This window comes from Herpailurus yagouaroundi, unplaced genomic scaffold (genome assembly GCF_014898765.1).
Source record: "Herpailurus yagouaroundi ecotype Mexico unplaced genomic scaffold, PumYag 139, whole genome shotgun sequence".
Lineage (NCBI taxonomy): Eukaryota > Metazoa > Chordata > Mammalia > Carnivora > Felidae > Herpailurus > Herpailurus yagouaroundi.
Window position 1 is genome coordinate 26,746,667 of NW_024412394.1, and position 23,058 is coordinate 26,769,724.

Genomic DNA, 23,058 nt, shown 5'->3' on the forward strand with positions numbered 1-23,058 from the left:
CAGTAAGACATAAGGCTCATTTCCTCTTCCAGCCATGAATACAGTAATAAAGGTAAAATTTAACTGTCCATTCTAAACAACTAGAAACTGGATAACACATACAAACAAAGGTGTTCAGACACTGGACAACCGGTGACTCATGACAGAGATCCCTTTAATTATCCCATCATACTACCCAGAGAGAATCTTTGGACTTTAGGATAGGTGCACGAGTTTGAACCTGCCATAGCATTATCCATGAGTTGAGGAGACAGAGTTGAAAATTCAGGGATGCCAGGAAGTCTAGAATTAACTGAGCACAGTACCAAAGAAAACACAGCTTCACAGAGACCTCCAGAGATCTGTATAGGTCTGTCTTCAAGTCTTCAGATTATACTAATCATTATAACTATATGAGGTTGGGAAATAGCCACCAGAAATCCCAACAAGGATCTGATAATGTCAGAAAGCACATTGCTCAAGAAATGTGTGCAGAGGAAAGTTAAGACCTTAGTTCTCAAAAGGACTAGCAAAGATAGATCAAGTGAAGGAGGATGAACCTACAAAAGAGACCAAGAAGTAGCATCCAAAGAGAGGCAGAAATTGGTGAGGAAGTGCCAAGACCTCCGCCCAGTCAAATCCAATAGTTTTAAAAACAGCTTATAATGTCCTTTCAAATTTCTACAGCATTTGAACTTAATATAAATAACTAATAAGAAACTCTCCCTACCTCAGTACAAAAGTTATCCATTGACATAGAAACAACAAAATGGTTTCCTCAGGATAGTCCATTCAATTCAGAAATCCTTTGTTGGACACTGGTTTCAATTTACTCTGTGGGGTGGTATTGAGGAATAAAGGCATGAGACAGAAAGTTTGCAGGGGCATAAATTACATGTGGAAATGAGTATTACAGAAGACTACACAGAGATATAGTTAGTTCTAAAAAATATGAGGATTCATTCCATTGGGGGTCAAAAGGTGAGAGACACTAAGGGTGGCTCCTTGGAGAAATGAAGTTTTGATAAGGCCTTGAAACAAAAATAAGACTACAGCAGGATTTGAAGATGAAAGCTGTCTTAAATTCAGGAAACAGCTTGAGTATAACATTAAGGAAAATAACTATGGCATGAGAAGAAAAGCCTTTCTTCTGGGCATATACGGACAACTGTTGATATATTTTATTTTTTTTTCTTTTTTTTTTTTTCAACGTTTATTTATTTTTGGGACAGAGAGAGACAGAGCATGAACGGGGGAGGGGCAGAGAGAGAGGGAGACACAGAATGGGAAACAGGCTCCAGGCTCTGAGCCATCAGCCCAGAGCCTGACGCGGGGCTCGAACTCACGGACCGTGAGATCGTGACCTGGCTGAAGTCGGACGCTTAACCGACTGCGCCACCCAGGCGCCCCTGTGGATATATTTTAAGAGAAAGTAAAAGTTTTTGAGAAATCATGAAGTAGATCCAGAACAGGAACAGATGAAGAGATAAATGTTGATAAGCCCCTAAATGAAAACAAAAGAAACACAGCACAAGCCACAAATAGACACTGTATCATATATAAAATGGAGTCTTTTTATTTTATAAATTAAATTACTTATATACTGTTTTAAATTACATTCCCTTTCTATAAAAACTCACCTTGTTTTGAATATTTTATTGTAGGAAAAAAATGATTTCCAAGTGCTATGCATCATATTAGCTCCAGATAGATCATTTGATATCACACAGTGTTTATTAATTTATACCATGAATATTTTTAATTATTTAAAAGACTATTTGTGTAAAATACATTATATACATGAATAAGACAGACTTTATATTTCATGTCTTATAGTTAACCACAATGAAGATTTGTACTGAATGTAATAACTTTCATGAAATAATTTAGCAGTATTCTTGAAATTGATATCACAGATGTAAAGTGTGGGAACATTTATGGATTAAAAACGATGTGACTAGCTTGAGTTAATCTACTTAATTGAGATTAAAGAAATAAATCAAAATTTTGCTTCATTGTTCATTGTATATTTTGTATATTACTTGTTAACAAAAGAGTTCAAACTGACTTGATATTAATTATTTTTAAGCTGAAAAATAAAAGATCATGTAAAGACTGTTTTACAATATAAAGGCATAGAATCTTATGTGGCATTCCTTGGGTATCCAGCTCAATATACTCGGTTGCTATAGAAACCATTTCTAAGGAGACAGAAGAAAGAGTATGGGTGTTTCTATTGCTGGCTGTGTGTCTGAAAGAAATGAATAGTAAACAAATAGTAGTACTTCTCTTTAACACAGGTACTTTTCAATTACATTTTAAGATAAATGAGCTAAGGCAAAAATACTACCAGTTTCATGCTAGAAGTTATTTGTTTAAATAGGTGAAATTATTTTTTAATGCCACATTTCATCTGAATAAAAGTACTAACAATGAATAGCAAACCACACAGGGGATGCACTGGAAAAATGACAATTTGCTTTTCATTCATCACATTTCTAAAACTTGAGTCAGGTTGAAAACTCCAATTTGAAACAGGTCAAAATAAAACAATTTTATAATGTAGAAAACAGCTCATAGAAGCTCATTTTATTTTAGTTTTTCAAGTGTTTATTTAAATTCCAGTTAGTTAACATACAGTGTAAGATTAGCTTCAGGTATAGAATTTAGCTATTTATTGCTTACATACAACACCCAGTTCTCATAGAAGTTTAAAATCAGAGAAAATCTTATTCAAGTCTTCACTTTGTCACAGGAAGAAGTAGGGGTTACTGGCTGGCACTAAGAAGTAACTTGCACATAATCTCAGAATAATCTAAGGGGAACTGGAATAGAATTCAACTTTCCAAACATAAATCCAGTTTCATGCCATACAAAGTTTACCACAAAAATATGTTTTTAGATATAAAAAAAAAATGAATCAAATCTATACTGAATACATACCTCTGTGCTCAATACTAAGGACACAAAAATGAGACACATCTTGCTTTTTATTTTTATATATTTTTTTTGTTTTTAATTTTTTGAGGGACAGCAAGAGAGCATGAGTGGGGAGGGACAGAGAGAGAGTGAGACACAGATTCTGAAGCAGGCTTCAGGCTCTGAGCTGTGAGCACAGAGCCCGACGTGGAGCTTGAACTCACAAATCATGAGCGGAAGTCAGCCGCTTAACTGACTGAGCTACCCAGGTGCCCTGTCTTGCTTTTAAACAGCTCCTTTTCTAGTGTGTGCTGAAGGCATATGGACAATCACACATAATTATAAGCACACAACTGAACAGAGGAAGGGTCCTTGTAAAGATACTGTGCAAAAGTTCTCACCATCACAGAGCAACTATTACATCTGCTTGTTCTAGGTTATCACAGAACCTTGAGGAATTTCTGGGAAGATAAACTGAGAAGTTAAAATCACTGTGTTTAGCCTACTCCTATTACATGGAAAATCCTTAATATATTTATGCGTTAGTTTTTCAGGAAAATGGCTGAAAGTGTTTTTAAATAACATATAACTTAATCATGAGGCACACTTGGCCCTGTTCTGGGAACTGCTACCCTGAGTCAGAATCACAAACACTGCCACTGGTCACTTCTCATGTCTTACCCCTTTTTTACTTATAAATACTCAAATACTGATCAGCCTGAACACTGAGAATTCACTTCTGTCTGTATTTATTTTCCCAGACTAGATCCAGGAAAGTAGGACACCAACAATGGTTTATCAGCTGAAAATCTACTTGTTGCTTGTGTCTTTTGATTTCCATCTACCCCTTTGTACTGTGACATCACAGTTTTCTGGATTATCCTGTGTTGGAGGCAGAATAATAAGATGATCCTTCGAATGACCCTATAATCTTCTCCCTTGTAGTGTGGATAGGTCCTGTGAATATGAAAATCTCTCACTCTGGTGATTATGCTATTATGAAAGAGAAGATTATATATGTGGGCCTAAAGTAATTAAATGCACCCTTAAAATCAAAGAGGTTTCTTCCACGGGTGGCAGAAGAGGAAGTCAAAAAGACTCAAAGGGTGAGAGAGATTAGATGCCAGAGAGTTTTTCTCTCACTAACATAGGGGGTCCTGGGGCATGACCCTGAGAATGACCACTAGAAGCTGAGAGCTATACCCAGCTGATAGCTAGTGAGAAGACAGGCACCTCAGTCCTACAAGAGCCAGTAAATGAATTCTTCATTCTTCAGTAGTAAGCTGAAAACGGACCCTAAGTCCAGATGGGAATCAGCACCATAGCAAATAATCTATTCACACTGTACCTGGGCTCTAACCTATAGAATCTGTAAGGTATTACATTTGTGTTATTAAAAGCCACCAAGATTGTGGTAACTTGGTACACAGCAGTAAAACAAAAATCACTAAGACATCATGCTATGTGAAAACCCTTTTCCCTAGCATCTGAAAACTCAGAATCTAATCCTTCAGCTGAGATCTCTTTCATTTATGCCAATTCCCTTGACGTGTCATGCTTCAGCCAGCCACCCAGATAGGCTTGAGAATTTAAAGTTGACATACAGCAGGGTTGATTTTTTTTTTTTTTTAATGAAGAAAACATAGGTGTGGGATTCTCTACTCACGAAAAAAGAGTAAGAGTTAAAAAAATGAGAAGTGATATTTCCAATATTTTTAGAGGCTTACATGGTCTGGTCCTGGACTTCATTTGGTCTTCAAATCACATTGTCATGATCTATAAATTAATACTAATGTGTTTTTTTAATTCTCAAATTTGAACTGAATTTATAATTTATGCTAGTTTCCCTGTAGTTGACTCAAATTAATTGTGACCAGGTCTAAAGAGGGTATGATAGTTGTGTGAAGATTAGTGGAATCTCACTATGTTTTCAGATGTTTCCTATTTTTTCCTTATTTTTAGAATTACATTTTTTCTGAACAAAAAGTATGTGAAGTAACAATATTTGAAAAGCATGTAAGTTCTTCCTTGAAAGTATAACAATATTTTAAGAATTAGCAAATACAATAGATGACATAAGAACTAAAAACTTGGCTTAAAATGCCATTTCCAAAGGTAAAGTGTGGAGGTAGACTGGAATACTTATTTCCCTTATGGGAATCAATTATTTTTCCCCTTAGGACACTCATGCTTCTTCAATCTCCTTACCTAAACTCATTTCATACCAAGGCAAGTAGAAATTAGAAATGCTAAGGAGCTTAAATCCATTTCAAATGCCAACATTTTTAGAAAAACATCAAAATGTTTTTGAGAAAATTTGCTTTGAATTCAATTGAAATTAATTATGCAGGATGAGGGCAAGTTTCAAAGTGAGGAGACTGGAGACTTAGGTCTACCATTTCAATCTAGATCTGCCTTTCTAGAAAATCTGTAAGTGCTAAGATATAAATTCCCCCAAGAAATAACTCAAAGTTAGCTTTGAAAGGTAATAGATGCTTTGGTGCAAACAAAATATTTCAAAGCGTCATTAAATCATGGATATTAGCTTGGTTGATATGTTATTAGCAGTTAAGCAGTTTTTGAAGAAAAAAATTGATAGTACTAAGTAGAAAGCTTCAAATAGGAATCATATATAAAGGGATAAAGGGGTCAAATAGTTCTTTGTTCATGAGAATGATACTGATAAAAAGGCATGAAGAATAATTTCTCAATTTCAAGAACCAATAAATGTGGTTTTACTTACACATTTATTAAAAGCAAATAATTCGTATTAAAATTTGGACACATAGAGCACATTGATAAGTTTACTCTCACCCACATCTCTAGTTATGCATAACTTAAAAAAAATTCCTCCAAAACTTGTACTATGTTTAAACATTAGTTCTATGCTAGAGAAGTTACACATACTAAAGTATAATCTTGTGTTTTACTTTTATCTTTACTATTAATGGTTCTGTTCAAAATCTAGGCACACAAATATTTATTATATAAAAGTTGGAGTCCTGATATTGCCTATATGGTAAAATAAATAAAAGAATATTAATATGAATTTAATTTTTTGCTTGTGATTTGGTAATTTTTGGCTTGGAATTAAAATGAAACCTCTCCATAAATGTCTTTTTTAAATAAACTAAACAGAAAAAAAATGGATTAATATTGATTTCTATCACTAGAAAATAAAGACAATAAGAACCAAGGTAATAAAATACAAATAAAATCATTTAAGTTTCTTAGAAAAATTATAATTTATACAAAACAAAAATCCCTATCTTTTACAATACTGAATTTATATACATATAAATTCTGTAAAAGTTATATAAAAATCTGCAAAAGATATTTTGGTGATGAATTAGAAGTGGGGATGATTTAGAAATAATTTGTTTTCTTGTTTCTGTTTTTTCACAGGGGAGGGGATAAGATGAGCTGATTAATTGTCACTACAAAGGTTATATCTGCTTCCTTATTTAATGGCTGATACTTCTAATAATGCCTTTTCTAGTTTATACTAGAAATTTATTTTTCCTAGATTCTTTTCATTTGGAAAGTCACATATTTTTTCCAAACTATTATTTCCTTAATTTTGTTTGTTTTAATTATTAATAATGTCTACCACAGTCTCTGGCTTGAAATACAGTTGACTCAAAAAGAAACATTCCAATCTTCTGTGTTTGTATTAGACACCTAGTCCTCCTTGCTATGACCCTATGATACCAGCAGGGTTGAGAAGCACAGCCACTGTAGGGGACACCAGGAGATATATATACTTTCTTTCCCATGCCAACTGTGGACAGATTTTCTTCACCATGTATTTTTTTTCTCTTAATTTGATTAAATATTGTCCAGAGAATTTGTTTTGCACTTTTATTGATTGTGCTGTTAAAATAATGACCACTACAATTTATCTAGGCTCACTACCTCCAGATCCTTTGTTAAGCACAGCACATGCATGGTATAGTTTAATCCTCACAAGAGCTATCTGCAGTGGTTATGATTATTATTCCCATTTTAAAGGGAATAACGTGAGGCAGGGAGTAGTTAAGTATTCCCAAGATCATACCATTACTAAGTAGATTTAGAATTAGATGGTTTGACTATGCAGCCTAAATTCAAAACCCCCACACTGTAGTAAGGACACTATGGAAAATGAATTCTAATTTCTATGGGGCATTACTTAAAAAGTGCAAATCCCTTACGTGCATGTTTCAGTTTACACTTTGACTTTGTGGAATCAAAACTGACACTATTTATCTCTTGTGCTTTTAAAAAAAGTTTGTAATGTTTATTTATTTTGTTTGAGAGTGTGAGTGGAGGATGGGCAGAGAGAGAGGGAGAGAGAATCCTAATCAGGCTCCACGCTGTCAGAGGTCATGACCTGAGCCAAAACCAAGAAGTTTTGATGCTTAACTGACTGAGCCACTCAGACGCCCTTATCTCTTATGCTTTTAAAAATTAAAAGAGTATAAAATTGGGTATAATGCCTGTGGGGTTAATAAAATAAATATCTTCTCCAGTTTGTGAAAAATATATAATTTTATTTGTAGGTCTTATTGCTTTTTTTTTAGAAGCCCTTTTAAGTATAAACAATGATAGTTATATACCTTCAGGTATAAATATTAAGTAGTCTAAAAGAACAAACTTTCACTCTTATTGATTTCAGCTGTCAAAATGATAAAATACAACTTTATTTTATTTCCTTCCATTATAGAATGCTCATCATTGCTGCAAGGAGTGACAGGAGCACTGGCATCAAGAGAAGAGATGAAAAAACACTAGAGTAAATAAAAATTTATCCAAAGTCTAAGGGAAATGGTACCTAGAGCAACTTCACTCAAAAGAAGAACATAGACTGAAAATCAAATAGAAAAATATAGCACATTACAATCTTAAATCAAAACAGTTGTACCTTGCCATCTGAAGTTCCCAAATTATATACAGAATTTTGTCCATTGCAAGTATGGATTGAACCATATCTTGTTTTTGTTTTTGTTTTCAGTCTTAAATTGTACTTAGAAAGCAAAATGTCATGGGAAATTCAGAGGAAAGGGAAGGGAAAGAGCAGAGAGATACCATTGGAATATAGGAAATAATGTGGTTTCTATACTTAAAAGATCTTGCAATTCAAAGCTGAGAGTATAGTGGTTAGATACTGTGTACTATCAAGTTTGTGAATGCAGGACAAAGAAAGGAAGACAGATTCCCATATGAAATTTAGGGACTCCAGGGAAACTGGTAGTGATTGCCTCAGAGCCTTAGCTATTGAATCTTCTGTAACTGGCACATATTAAAAAGTATAAATAGGAATTAAAGAGACCCAGGAAAGGGTTAGAAATCCCTGAATGAACTACAGCTATGCATTTGGAACCAAGAGAGACACAAGAGTGTGGCTATGTCCAGAAATCAAATGTCAGATTAGGTAAATTTCTCAACAGTAAGTGAACAAGTCAAAGTAGAGTATATAACAATAAAATTCAGGGCAAATACCAAGTTTAGATTTCAACCATTCAAAGTTTAAAGATAAGACAGGTATTAAATGTGGTTGAGAGAGCAGTGTAGAAACTAAAGAGTGAAACAAACAAACAAACAAACAAACACACAAACAAACGTTTAGGGAGAGGCTAACATTTAGGTGACTCTCTGACAGGAATTTATATATTTATTCATATATTCCCTCAAAAATTACTCCACAAAATTAGTGGTAGTCCCATTTTACAGATGCTCAATAGAGCTAACACAGATAACTTTTCTAAAGCCAAAGAGCTTGTAAGTCAAGACTGGGTATTCTAGGATTTGTCCATCTTCCAGTCTTCTTCCATATTACCAGAAAATACAATAGTGTAACTCAAGGTTTTTACAGATATAGGTAAACAGTCTAGAAAATGAGTAAAGACTCTGAACCAACAGTTTGCTTTAGTGTGGTAGGGTATCCTTACAGGAAAATGCCGAGACAGAGAGAATACCATGTGACAACAAAGGCAGAAACTGGAGTGATATAATTAAGCCAAGGAACACTAAGGATGGAGAGCCACTACTAGAAGCCAGGAAGAAGCAGGGAAAAATTTACTTCTGTTGGTTTTAGAGAGAGCATGACTCTGCCAACACTTTTTTTAGACTTCTAGATTTCAGAACTGTGACATGACACATTTTTTTTTTAAGTTTTATTTATTTTTGGGACAGAGAGAGACAGAGCATGAACGGGGGAGGGGCAGAGAGAGAGGGAGACACACAATCGGAAACAGGCTCCAGGCTCTGAGCCATCAGCCCAGAGCCCGACGCGGGGCTCGAACCCACGGACCGCGAGATCGTGACCTGGCTGAAGTCGGACGCTCAACCGACTGCGCCACCCAGGCGCCCCTACATGACACATTTTTTGTCTTTAGCACCCAGTTTGTGCTCCAGTGTTATTGCAGCCTTAGAAAACTAATACGCTGTTCAACATACATTTATAATCCCAGCATTTGTACCACAGTAACAAAATTTCAGAGTCATTGTTGTCAAATCTTATGTCCTTAGCTTGTGTCTTCTTCTCTTTCAGTATTTTCTAATTCTACCATCTACTCTCTCAATGGTTCATACTGTATCATTAGGTCCTTCCGCTGTATTTTGAATTCCTGTGATATACAAACACACAAATCCATACCCAAGTCCACACACATACAAACAGATAAACACAAAAGCATACATGTGTTATACTATCATATGATCAGGGTGCAGAGAACCTGAATTATTAAATATTATGGTTAATTGAGAGTTCCTTCATTCAACATGAAGTCACAAATAAATTTCCAAGAATAAGTCTAAATAGAAAACACTAAACATATATTTCATGCTGAACATAACTTGTTAATTCATGGCAGATGCAGAAGTCATATGGTCTTTCTGTGCCTCAGGGCTATCATCAGGAAAGTCATTATAAACTTATCAGACTTCTGCATTGTAATAGAGCTGCTGTTAGACACAGCTTTATAGTTGATAAAATTTCAGATAAACCTATTTGTAGCATGTCTAGAAAAATTGGTTTGCATAATTTCCCCTTATTTGTCTTCAGACGGTGCTTAAGATACTTCTCTCTGCTTAATAAAACTGATTACAAAATAAATAAAATTAATCCAATGTTTTAGCAAATCCTGTTGGCCTGACCTTCAAAATATGTCCGGATTCCGAGCATTTCCCAAGCCTTCACTGCTGATACTTGTACTGAGCCATGGTCATTTCTCATCTGGACTAGGGCATTAGCCTTCTAACTGGTCTCCCTGCCTCTATGCCTGCCTCACTCTCACCCTCACCCACCGATCAGTTCTCCACAGTCCAGCCAGAGTGATCACTGAGATCATATCACTTCTCTGCCTAAACCTCTGGCATAATTTTGTTTCTCAGAATACAAGACGGGTCCTTAAAATGGCCTAAAATTCTTGGAATCTGATTTTATTCATTCTGCCTTGTTCTCTATCTGACTTCATCCTCTATCTGTCTCCCTCTTATTTACCGACTCCATCACACTGGCTTTCCTGATGTTCTCAGACAATGTCTAACACACACCCACCTTAACACTGCATTAGCTATTTGCTCTTTGTGGGATATTTTTCCTCTTCTATCTACACAGCTCTCATCTTCTTCAATTTGGCTTCCTCAGCAAGATCAAACATGACCATTCTGCTGTCTTCTACCCACCAGCTCTGAACTTGTGATACCCTCCCCTCCAAATCTGCTCCAATTTTTTTTTTACTTTAAGCATACAGGTTATACATATGCACATACATACTCTCTTTATATATTAGAAATATCCAGTTGTACACTTTATTATATACACCATATCATACAGAAATACAGGTTTATTATGCTTAGTGTTTCTTGTCTTTCACCACTTGAACTTAAGCCCTAGGAGGGCAGGAAACATCTATTATTTTTAGTAGGGCATTACTCAAACCATAAATAGAGTCCAGGACATGGGGCTTCCTCAATAAAATGTGTTGCTGAGTGAAATATGGTTATTAAGGAGGGCATATGTTATGCTAATCACTGATAGATAGATAATAACACTGTCAAGGGGTTTGAATAATATCTTTATTGACATAAAATAGCATCTCAAAATATTGTTGATTGATGTTCATAAAAGTGACAACTTGTCATACTACACCATATGCTTCAAGTATAAATAGATTTAGGAGGTGACAGAAATAATCTTTTTTTTTTTTTAAGTTCCTATGTATAAGTGACTGGTGATAGTAAATAGAACTGAGAAAAACTAGCTCTGTGTAGAGGGAAGTAATTCTCATTACTGGCAGAATTTGATACAGGTCTGACCAATGGGCAAAAGACCATAGCCCTCATTCCCTTGTGTTCCTCAATTCTTCCCTGGCCTCCCTGGAGTGAGGGATGCCATTCACTGGAAGTCTCAGCTGAGATCTGTCCCAACATGGAACATGGGAGCCAGTGAAGACAAAAGGACATGAAGAATAAGCAGAGCCTCATTCCCTTCATTGAACAATAAGTTGTCCTTAAAATTCATCATATCTAGATCTTGCAACCTGACATTTCAATCCCAACTCAAGCACTTATTAGCTGAGGGATCTGAGACAAGGTAGTCTCTTCCCTGAAAAGTTGTGCAGGGGTTGGATTTTCAACCCTAGGGCAGTATTAGTTACTAAGTGGTATTGAATAAATGGTGGCTACTATTATTATAATTATCCTAGAAACAAGGGATTTTGTCTTTGTCTTCATTTCCCTAATATCCAGAAATGTCCACTGAATATATGTGTGGTTTCTTGCCCAAATTGTTTCCTTCCTGTGACTGTCCTCTGTAAACCTTATTATAAGATTAGCTGGATTACAGGATTAGATTATTTAGGCTACTTACATCCTCTGCTTGGAACATCAAATGCCCATCTTTCATTCATTCTCACTGAAGAAGTGATACTCTGCCTTGAATGTTAGCTGTGCCAGATCCTTTCTTGAGAACTGATAGTTGTTCCCTAAATGGATTCTCCTTTGTGGACATCTGGAATCAAGCTCTATGCTGGCTGATAACCCAGAAATAAACCATGACCTTCCCATCTTTACATGTTTCCCTAGTTGCCTAGAATCTCCTAGTATCAAGTCACTTGCATATACAAAGCCATCTTGATTGTGATTAAATTGGTAATTCCTTGAGATTACTATGTATTGAGTGACCCAGCTTCTTTCTTAGGGTCCTGACCCTTCAGCCATATTTATTTCTTAATCATAGGATATTTTCTCTGACCCCACCCCAGCTTCCACATAGCCACAGCTTATGTTGCTTCAGTCATAGCAGACTTCACAGCTAAGCCTCCCTAACTTATAATAAACTGATGACAATATTTGTGACATTTTTTAAGATAGGTATTTTGCACTGTTTCCTGGAATCTCTACAATTATGGCAAAGCTTTGGATAATGCATTATATCTATTAACACATGCTTTTGTACTGCAAGAGCATAAATACATTGAGGGAAGCTAACAGAACAAAAAATGACCCAAATCAAGGTGACACTGAGTTATGTGTAGCGATCTATTGGAGTAAAAATAATGGGAAAAATTATTTTTTAATTGTTTTTACAAAAGTCTTCCAATAGGAGGTGACATTTGATTTGAGCTTCAGGAAAGGAATTTGACAAAATGGCCAACAGAGGGCATTTAGGGAGAAGCACTATGAACACCAAAGTGCAGAGTTGTGCAACTGTACAACAGTATTGAGAAGTGGTTAGTCATAAAACAGTGTAGGGATGGGTGGCAGAGAATGGAGGTTGAATACTGTAGTTGGGATGCTTAGGGTTTTAAACCTCTTCCTATAGGAAAGGAAGATTCATTGTAACTTTATAAGAAGAGGAATGAAAATCACATAAGAAAAACAACTTTGAAAGTAATGTGGAAGAGGGACCAGAGAGAATAAAGACTAGAAATAGGTCACCCATTTCAGAGAGTGCTGCGGTAGTCCAAAGGAGATGGTAAGAGTTTAAACTGGAGTAATAATCATGAGCTAAGAGGTGGGGTGAGAGAACTTGGTAGATAGAATTCATAGTACTTTTGGCAAAGTTAACATTGAAGCTTGGAAATCTTCATAGATATAAATTTCATGTCTGAGATATAATTCAATGGAGAAGAAAGCATAGGTAGGGAGAGAGATGGAGGTTGTGGTATTGGAGAGATAAAAATTTTATCTTAAGTTTTTGAAGGGCTAACATGCAAAATGTTTTGGTATAAAGATATAAGAAAGTATATCTCTGAATATATTTGAAGCCATGAGTGTAGGTACTACATCTCCAATGACAAATAGTGGAGTAAAAAAATAAGAGTTGAAAAAATAGAAGAACGAAGGGTGTGGAAAGAAAGGAAGGGAGGGAAGTCTAAGAATGGACCCTAAGGGATTCTAAAGTTAAATGGTTAGCATGAAACTGTGCATTAAATTGGTTGGCAGAGGTGGGAAGAGAATTCCAGAACAGCCTCAGCACAGACAGTGCCAGGTACATAATTTGTTGAACCCAGTGCAAAATGAAAATGCAGGTCTTTTGTTTGGGAAAAAAAAGCAGGACAAATGTTCCATTAAAGGTCCTAAAATAAAAGCTTTTTCTTTCTTTTTTGTTCTCTTTTTTATCTTTTCATGGTATTTTTTACTTGCTCTTTAAGGTCATTCTAAGAAAATTTAAGATTTTCAATTATTAGCATATATTTTACCATTCATCTTTATATTATGCAATGCTTGCTTTAAATGCAAATATAGGAGAATTTAACTGTATAATGACATCATCAAATTCACATAATTCCTATATCATAGCTAGTACATGCATTTTTTTCTTAGCAAAAATTGACCAAACATTGACATAAACTCAGCTGATTTTATTCCTCTTCTTGTTACATGCATATTCTTTTAAAAATATGTTTATTTATTTACTTTGAGAGAGAGAGAGTGTGTGTGCGTGTGTGTGTGTGTGTGTAAGAGCAGGGGTAGGGGCAGAGGGAGGAGAGAGAGAATCTCAAGCACGCTCTACACTTACAGGGTGGAGCCCTACATGAGCCTCGATGTGGGGCTCGATCCCACAAACTGTGAGATCATCACCTGATCTAAAATAAAAATCTGGATGCTTAATCATTATACTACATGCATATTCTAACACCATCTGGAACCAGATGTGTTCCATAATATCCTTACTTTGTACTTCCTTTGAAGTATACCATGTAGTATGGCTCTATCAAGTGTAGGGTCCTTTTCAGTATAGGGCATTTGTGACTGCACAGTTTACACCCCTGAAAGCAGCCCTGGACACAGAGCTGAGAGATTCGCAAAGAGATTGTGGGTATTGACCACAGTCTGTGGCTCTTTCATCATAGTACAGAAGACAGGGATAGCATAATAAGAGTTAATCAGGTCTGAAATATGAACTTTTCTGAGTCCGTTTAAGGCTGATATTTACTCATTGGTCAAAAAAGTAAAATATACTAACCTGAGAATTATAAACACCTCACACATATTGCTACTCCAGGAATTATCAAACTTCTGTAAAGGACAAGTTAGTAAGTATTCTACCTTTGCCTCCATCACAACTACTCAACTTTGCTGTCATAGTATGAAATCAGTCATAGACAGTATGCAACCAATAGGTAGTGCTGTGTTCCAGTAAAACTCTTTATAAAAACAAATGATGGGCCAAATTTGACCTGTATGTAATACCTGGCTAATCTCTGGTCTATACTAAGAATTTTCCCAAGGTCACATACTGCTGTGATTCAACAACAAAGGTGAAAGTGTTTTGAAACCAAAGAATTGTAACACGCATGGAAAAAATAATCTGTATTATTAACTATATTACTCTGTTTTGCATATGACATTGATATTAATATTCATTTTAGTGATAAGTGGGAAATAAGTACAAATAATCAATAGTTTTTTTTAATTTATTTTGAGAGAGAGAGAGAGTGTGTGTGTGTGAGAGAGGTAAAGTGGCAGAAAGAGAGAATCCCAAGCAGGCTCCACACTGTCAGTGCAGAGCCCAGTCCAGGGCATGAACCCACAAACTGTGAGATCTTGACCGAGCCCAAATCAGCAGCCAGACGCTCAAACGACTAAGCCATCCAGGTGCCCAATAATGAACAGTCTTGAATACTGCAAACTAGCAAAAAAAGCACAGGCATTCCTTTGTGAATGATACTGAGAGATATACAGGAAACAAAATGTCAGGATTTTACTTCTGATTAAAATCTGTGTGCTAGTTTCAGCAGATATAGTTTGACCTGCAGAACCAGTTGTATGCATTAATGGGTCAATTCTAAATGGGATGTTTTACAGACTGCAAGTAAATAGAACAAAAGTGACTATTAGGTATTGTGACAGAAGCTTTTGCTTACTATGCACATACTTCCTTTACCACAAGGGACAGGGTCTAGAGTGGTTCCTTCCGCAGTAAACTTGCAGTAACTTGGGGAGGTAAAGTAGGTGGTCTCATGTTTTAACTAAAGGGGGACATCTCTTTTGGTTCTTAGTAGTTTCACCACAAGGAAAATTTATTGGGGCACCTGGATGGCTCAGTTGGTTAAGCATCCGACTCTTGATTTGGGTCAGGTCATGGGCTTGTGGTTTGTGAGTATGAGCCCCGCGTGTCAGGCTTCGCACTGTCCACACTCTCAGAGCCTTCTTGGGATTCTCTCTCTCCCTCTCTCTTTGTCCCTCCCTCCCACTCTCTTTCTCTCAAAATAAACAAGCATTTAAAAAAATAAAAGGGCATATCTGAGTGGCAGGTCCAAAGCAACAGGTAAGCAACCAAACAAGTTACAACAGTTCCTGCTGTTTGTCACAAAGTAGTCAGTTGAAATATATGTGAATATAGAATAAAATGATGTGATTAATTCCATTCCATTTTTTTTCTCATTTTACTAAAAAGTAAAGAATGCTGAAGAAATATACCTAATGATTTCAACATGTACATAATAATTTAGTTTAAAGCATATGGATGGAATGTTTGAACATAAGATTGCTGTGTTATTTCAGAAAAAATATTTTATCATTTTTAAATGATTTTTCACTCTAATAATGCTAATTAACAATGATTTCCTATCGTTATGTGGATAATTGTAAATTCTCATAAAAACTTGATTTTTTTGATATAATAATTAAATGTATTTTCTGAAATACTCCATTTCTCACTATGCACAAATATTTACAAAAATGTTTTATTGATTATAAAAATATATAATAAGTATAAAACTTTTAGAAAATGAAAATAAATATTGGAAGCAATATTAATGTTTTGGAAGGATCCCTTGTATGCGTATGTGTGGTATCCATGCACACAGGTATTTGCAAATATGTTGTATGTATGATTTTATAACTTCAGCTTAATAGTATTAAAGGAACAATTTTCCATGCCAAGATTTATTTAAAAAACCCACCATTATAGTGCACATTTCTTTCCAGATATTATTTTAATAGCATTTAATAACATAACTTTGGTATATCAATAATTTTCTAAAATTGAGATGTTATTTTATTTTTAAAAAGTGCTTATTTATTTTGAGAGAGAGAAAGACAGAGAGAGTGAGCATGGGGGAGGGGCAGAGTTAGAGGGAGAGAGAGAATCTCAAGCAGGCTCCATGCTGCCAGTGCAGAGCCAGATGCAGGGCTGGATCTCACAAACTGTGATCATGATCTGAGCTGAAATAACAAGTCAGATGCTCAACTGACTGAGCCACCCAGGTACCCAAAGATTGTTATTTTAAAACTTTTAAAATTTCTGGTGGAAAGTAATTCTCCAGCAGCATGGTGCCAACTTACTTCCCCACCAATAGAGTGGTATATCTTCACAAATAGTATTACAATTGAAAAAATAATAATAAAACACTGGCTAATGGATAAAATTTGTGTCTCATTTTAAATGTGTTATCTTCAGGGTACCTGGGTGGCTTAGTCAGTTAAGCATACAACTTCACCTCAGATCATGTCTCACAGCTCATGAGTTTGAGCCCCGTGTTGGGCTCTGTGCTGACAGCTCAGAGTCTAGAGCCTGCTTGGGATTCTGTGTTTCCCTCTCTCTCTGCCCCTCCCCTGCTCATGCTCTGTGTCTCTCTGTCTCTCAAAAATATACAAACATTAAAAAAATTATTAAATGTGATATCTTCAGTTGCTTCTGATGATTTTTAAATATCGTTTTACTGTCTGTGTACAGCAAATTGTTTTACTATTTGAGTGGTCAGCTTTTCCTCTTTGATTTGAAAGGGTATTTATAACCATGTATACTTATGAGGCAACACATTTTTCTATATATTTGCTTTAACTATGTTTATGACCATTTTTAGCATAGAAAGGTATTAATTTTACTTATTCTACCATAAAATGTACTATCAACATTTTATTTATAATTTTCTATTTTTACTTTTAGGCTTAAAAATTTCCTGTTAGAGGCAAAATAAATATTAACTTATATTTTATTTGGATTATTTAATGTTTTATTTTGTAACATTATCTAGTTAGTTCTCATAGAAGTTATCTGCTATAAGGGTATAGAGGAAGAGTTGTCAAAATAACAGAATGCATCAACACAAGTTAGTGAATATGAAAATCTATCAAGTCTCTTCTCTGTAATCTTATGTAATCTAACATATGTATCTGGACTTTTTATTCTACTTCCTTTTATTTGCATCCATTTAATAATACTATATTTTATTATAATTTATTTCAATATATTTCCTAAACATAAAATGCTCTTAGTACCATTTCTATTCAACATTTTGCTGGCTATGCTCTTCGACTTTAAAATGACTTGATCAGGGGCACCTGGGTGGCTCGGTTAGGCGTCCAACTTCGGCTCAGGTCATGTTCTCATGGTTTGTGGTTCGAGCCCCACGTCAGGCTCTGTGCTGACAGCTCAGAACCTGGAGCCTGCTTCAGCTTGTGTCTCCCTCTCTCTGGCCCTCCCCCGCTCATGCTCTGTCTCACTCTCTCTCTCAAAAATAAATAAACATTAAAAAAAATTTAAATGACTTGATCAAGTTCCATTATGTTATCACATTTGAATTTTTTTGAAATTGCTTTATACTTTTCAAATGTAGTGTTTCTTTAGTATTAAGGGCTCACATTTTTGAGAACTCAAATAAGGATGTCATATCTCATTTACTTTGGTTTCTTAATGTATTTTCTATTAGATTTTCTAAATGGTATGTAAGAAATATGTGCACATACACATATAAGGCATTTTGACTTATGAGTTTAATAGAATTACCTCTTATGTTTCACCTTTAAGAATGGCATCGAAGGAGTGCCTGGGTGGCTGAGTCAGTTAAGCATCTGGCTCTTGGTTTCGGCTCAGGTCATGATCTCACAGTTGGTGAGATTAAGCTCTATGTTGGTCTCTGCACTAACAGCGTGGAGCCTGATGGAGATTCTCTCTCCACCTCTCTCTCTCTCTGCTCCTCCCCATCCTCTCTATCCTCTCTAAATAAGTAAACATTTTTTAAAAATGGCATTGAATATTGTTGTAAGGTATTTATATTTTGTTATGTTTGAAAATCATAATAGATATTGAAAAGATTTGAAGATAATGTAAATCCCTTAGGTAGGGAAAAATGGGAAGAAAAACTAAGTAACTTTAGCAAATTATAAATTGATTGTCAATATCTTTTCATCTAAGATCCCATGGGGTAAATTATATTATTAAATGTCTTTCTTTGACTAACCCTTTTATTCCCAGAGAAAATATCCCATTGTCATTTATTAGAAATTTACTAATATTGTATTGAATTTTTTAATTTAGAATTTTACAACTCTGGATGGAATAAATGGAACCCATATAAATTTTCATTTTTGTTCTATTTTTGTTATTCATTGCTATTAGAGAATATTTGGATCAGGAGGCTCTGACTATTCTCTCTTAAATCCTTCTGAACTAATAGAAAAAATAGAGTCATATTGCTATAGGAACATAATACCAAACTGCTAGAGAATGTTCTTTTTTTCTCTCTCTATTTTTAAAATAATTTTTATATTTCCATAACTAATCTCTAAGACCAACACGGGGCTCATACTCATCACCCCAAGATCAAAAGTTGTGTGTTCTACTGACTGAGCCAGCCAAGTGCCTCCATTTTTTTTTCCTCTTAAACTTCATTTGCTTCATAAACTAAACCAAACCATAAAGACTAGTTTGGTTTAGCAGACCACTGACAAAGAGAACTTCAGATTAATAGATGTCATATTTTAGAACTAGCAATCATATACTTTAAAAGTTACACCAAACTCTAAAAAGCATATTGATAGACATAGCTCCATGATGCCTCACTTTGTGCATCATAAAGCTTTCTTGGAGTGTTATTTTTCTCTCACCCACCTAGGAGCTGTGAGGGACCCCAGAGTTACAAGCTTTCTACCTTTTATACTTTCCTAGTATGGAATTAGCATGTAGACAGGAAGTAGTAATACTCAATGGTTCACTTTAGAAACATACAAATGAATTCTCCCCTTATCAGTTACATGCTTATTCTATATTTTGGCAGTGTCATGGAGCTTGGAATGCAGTCAAGATTTTAGCATGGCAGGCCATTCTACTATGGCTTACCCTACCTTTTCTTTATATGAAGAGATTATTTCAGATGTGTAGTTATGTTTTTAAAGATCATTTTCAGCTACTGGATTGGTTTGGCCAATGGGGAGAACCTGCAAGTGACTAAAAGACAAGAGGAGAATGAAGCTGGGTATATATCTCCTAGTCTACTCCTGATTGGTTTGCATTGGATTGCCTATATTCTCTCCCAAAATGCCATAGCTTCTATGAACTGGTAGGTTTCCTCTTTTGGGTCTTAATGACTGCTCTTTCCTTTGTCCCTTCAGGACTCAAGGTAATGATGACATTCTGCTGTTACTAGTCCCTTCAGAATCCTACTATCTCTACCCATATCTTTGTAAATAATTTTTTTTTTGTAAATTCTCCCAAGTACTCAACTGGAATGTGCTATCTATTCCCTGATATGACCCTGGTCAACACAGTGGATGAACATACTGAAAAATGCTGCCAAGTGCCTTGTAAATTATTGATTAACATGTCTAAAATATTTAGGAAGGCAAGGGAAACTAGAAGAAGAATAGGCAAATTGGAAAAGATCAAAATCACCAAAGAGTGTTTGAAGTTGGAATGAGGGAATGGGAAAAAAGGAATGTGACAAGGTTTTGCTCATAAAGGCAAACTTAGGGTTTTATTTCCTGGAAATGCAGAATTTGTGTCCTGATTATTTTTGAGGGATAGCTATGGGACTAACTGTATGAGAGGAGAAGATGTAACTCTGCTGAATTTGTTAAGAACCTTATATGCGAGAAGTGATGTGTTGGGTATTACTGATGGTTCTTAACAGTTATACAACAAGCTATTGTCTTGTAAAAGCACACGGAAAATACTACATTTAAATTTGTAATTAAAATTTATGTTATTTTTAGGAACATATCACACTACACATACCAAATATAAGATTTGGTCTTTTGTATTATTGAGTTGCCAGCCACAAATTACACCCCTAAACATTTTAAACACTGATATGTGATTCTTCTGAATCATACACACAAAATCTACAAATATACATATATAACACATGAAACCTATACATTTCTTATTGAGGGGAAATCAACTTCACTACCACAATTACACTTGAAATTCCACAAGATAGAACTTCTTTAAATAATGAAAAATACCTTCTCTTTCTGCTAAATATAATTATTGAAGGTTTTTTTTTCTGCATGTTTCCCGATTTGACAGTAATTACAAGGGTAGAGGAGACTAATAATTTCTAAAATGCTTTAAAGTAAGAATAGCTATCTAAGAAAAGTGGCTTTTCATTAATTATTTCAAGACTGAATTTAAATTTACACATGGGATACTATCTTGTGTCAATTTATATATTTATTTTTGTTAAGTAAAGGTCATGAGTTTCATTTACATTCTGAGTTATACATAATGAAAGCATCACAGCTTTGCATTAAATAATGATAAACCACGCTATGTAGAATGGCAACACTCAATAAAGTTCCCTTGATTGCTTCATCTTCCCATTAAAAAAAAAATACCAGCACTGAAAAAAAAAATGTTAGAAAGTATATGTTATATTGTGTTCCACCTGACAAAGATTCTATTTCAAGAAATGAGAATAATAAAAGTTATTCCTAAAGTTTGAAAGATCTATTGTAATGAATTGAACTAGTTCAGTTTCTGATTGCTTGCCAGCAGTGTAGCTGTCTCCAACATACTCCTGTATTGATCTGGTAGCCTTTGTGGCAGTGCATAAAGAATAAACATCTGTGTCAGGTACAACAGCAAGGTGCCATCCCCATTGAACTTGCTGCTACCCTGATTACAAAGAGGCTGTTTAGAGCACCCGGTGACCACGACAGGCTCTTTCTTCACTATAGAAAAGAAACTCATTTCCAAAACTTACTGAACTGAAACTGAGAAACTCACCAGAAATCGTCAGCTGAAGAGGTGTTGGAATGAACTCCAGTGAAGACAAAGTAAGCGATCTAGTGATGGAAAGCCTCTGGCTTGCAGCAGAAGATTCCCAATCATGCACACTAGGCTGAAGTTCCCATTTGGGCCACTCTGAAGAAGTTGTAAGCTCTTCTTTTAAATCAGATGTTAAGGTCAGATAATCTGTATAATATGTCCAATCTGGCACAAGAACAGACAAGGGAAAACAGGTCTGTATTGGATATGACTGAGTTCCTGAAACTGCATAAAATGCGATATTAGAGGTTACCTCTGAAAAGTCACACACAGAGTCTATATAAGGTGGCAGGTTGTTTTTGAGGTCACCTGAATATATAGTTTTTGGATGATTTTGTAAATTTAATTCAAAATCTAGAGAACTGTCATGTGTGTGAAGTTTGAACTGATTATGAGATCCTTTACTCTCTCGCATACCCAATAAATTGTCTTGATTCAGTATCTCAGTGGAGCCCATGGTTATACCATGTTGTCCTATTGTCAATAGTTTTAAAATGTTCTCTGATACAGAAGGATCATCAGTAGTCAGTTTTGAAGTCAAATCAGAAATCATCAAGGCTGAAGAGACACTTTGTAAAGGGACAGTGGATAAATAACTCTTTTTTTTTTTTAATTTTTTTTTCAACGTTTATTTATTTTGGGGACAGAGAGAGACAGAGCATGAACGGGGGAGGGGCAGAGAGAGAGGGAGACACAGAATCGGAAACAGGCTCCAGGCTCCGAGCCATCAGCCCAGAGCCTGACGCGGGGCTGGAACTCCCGGACCGCGAGATCGTGACCTGGCTGAAGTCGGACGCTTAACCGACTGCGCCACCCAGGCGCCCCTAAATAACTCTTAAATAAACATAAATTAACATCCAAATTACTTGATTGGGTAATGGATTCTTCCAAGGATGAGGATAAAATCCTTCTTTTTGTACTCTTTTTAGAAGGAAATAAAGATGACAGTTCTGTGAATGCCACTGATGGCGTTATTTCAGTAGCATAAGACAATGGATGCCCAGAAGTGATAGTCTGAATTCCCATTAGTGCATACCAGCTGGCTGATATCGCTGAGTTCATCCAGAACGTCTCATAAAAGTGGGACTGTTTTCTATGCAAAACTTGATCTGAGAATTCATGAGAGGATTTTATTTCAGTCATAGAACATGTTGCACATGTTTGGCTTAATTCACTTAAAGAATCAGCAGCCTGTGATTTGATGTTTGTGAGTCTCTGGTTGCTAGATGCTTCAGTAATAACCTGGTATTCACTGGGAATGGAGGCTTGTGCAGTGAATTGGTGCAGAGTTGATGAGTTTAAGATGGCTACCTGTTTAGATATAATTATCTTAGCAGGAGAAAGGGGAGACATTGAGGAGCTCAGCAATCTCCAGTACTCTCTTCTTGAAATGAGGGAAACAGCTGAAAATTCTTCAATATCCTCTTGAGCCCCCATAGAAACAACCGGAGGTACACTTGTAGAAGTGGTTGTGAGCAGGAATCCATGGGAGAGTAATGAGTGCCTCTTTAACTTAATATCAGCTCCTGGAATGCCAGTAATTACTGAACTCACTGTGGTAGTAGTTAAGGCAATAGTCTCATTGTTCACAAAAAATAAAGATTCTGTAGGAAAAATAAAATCTGACATGAAAGAAGAAATGATAAATGGGGTCCTGTCTTCCATACTGGGGAAAA

General features: G+C 35.6%; 1 protein-coding gene across 1 annotated transcript in view; it reads right to left on the bottom strand.

Annotated features, from left to right (window-relative positions):
* The window catches only part of LOC121029631 (protein eyes shut homolog), a 790,730-nt gene that overhangs the window by 744,099 nt on the left and 23,573 nt on the right, over window positions 1-23,058 (bottom strand). The window contains exon 3 of the mRNA XM_040473865.1: window positions 21,341-21,547. Coding sequence (XP_040329799.1) covers window positions 21,341-21,547 — 207 coding nt within the window. The remainder of the gene's footprint in view (window positions 1-21,340; window positions 21,548-23,058) is intronic.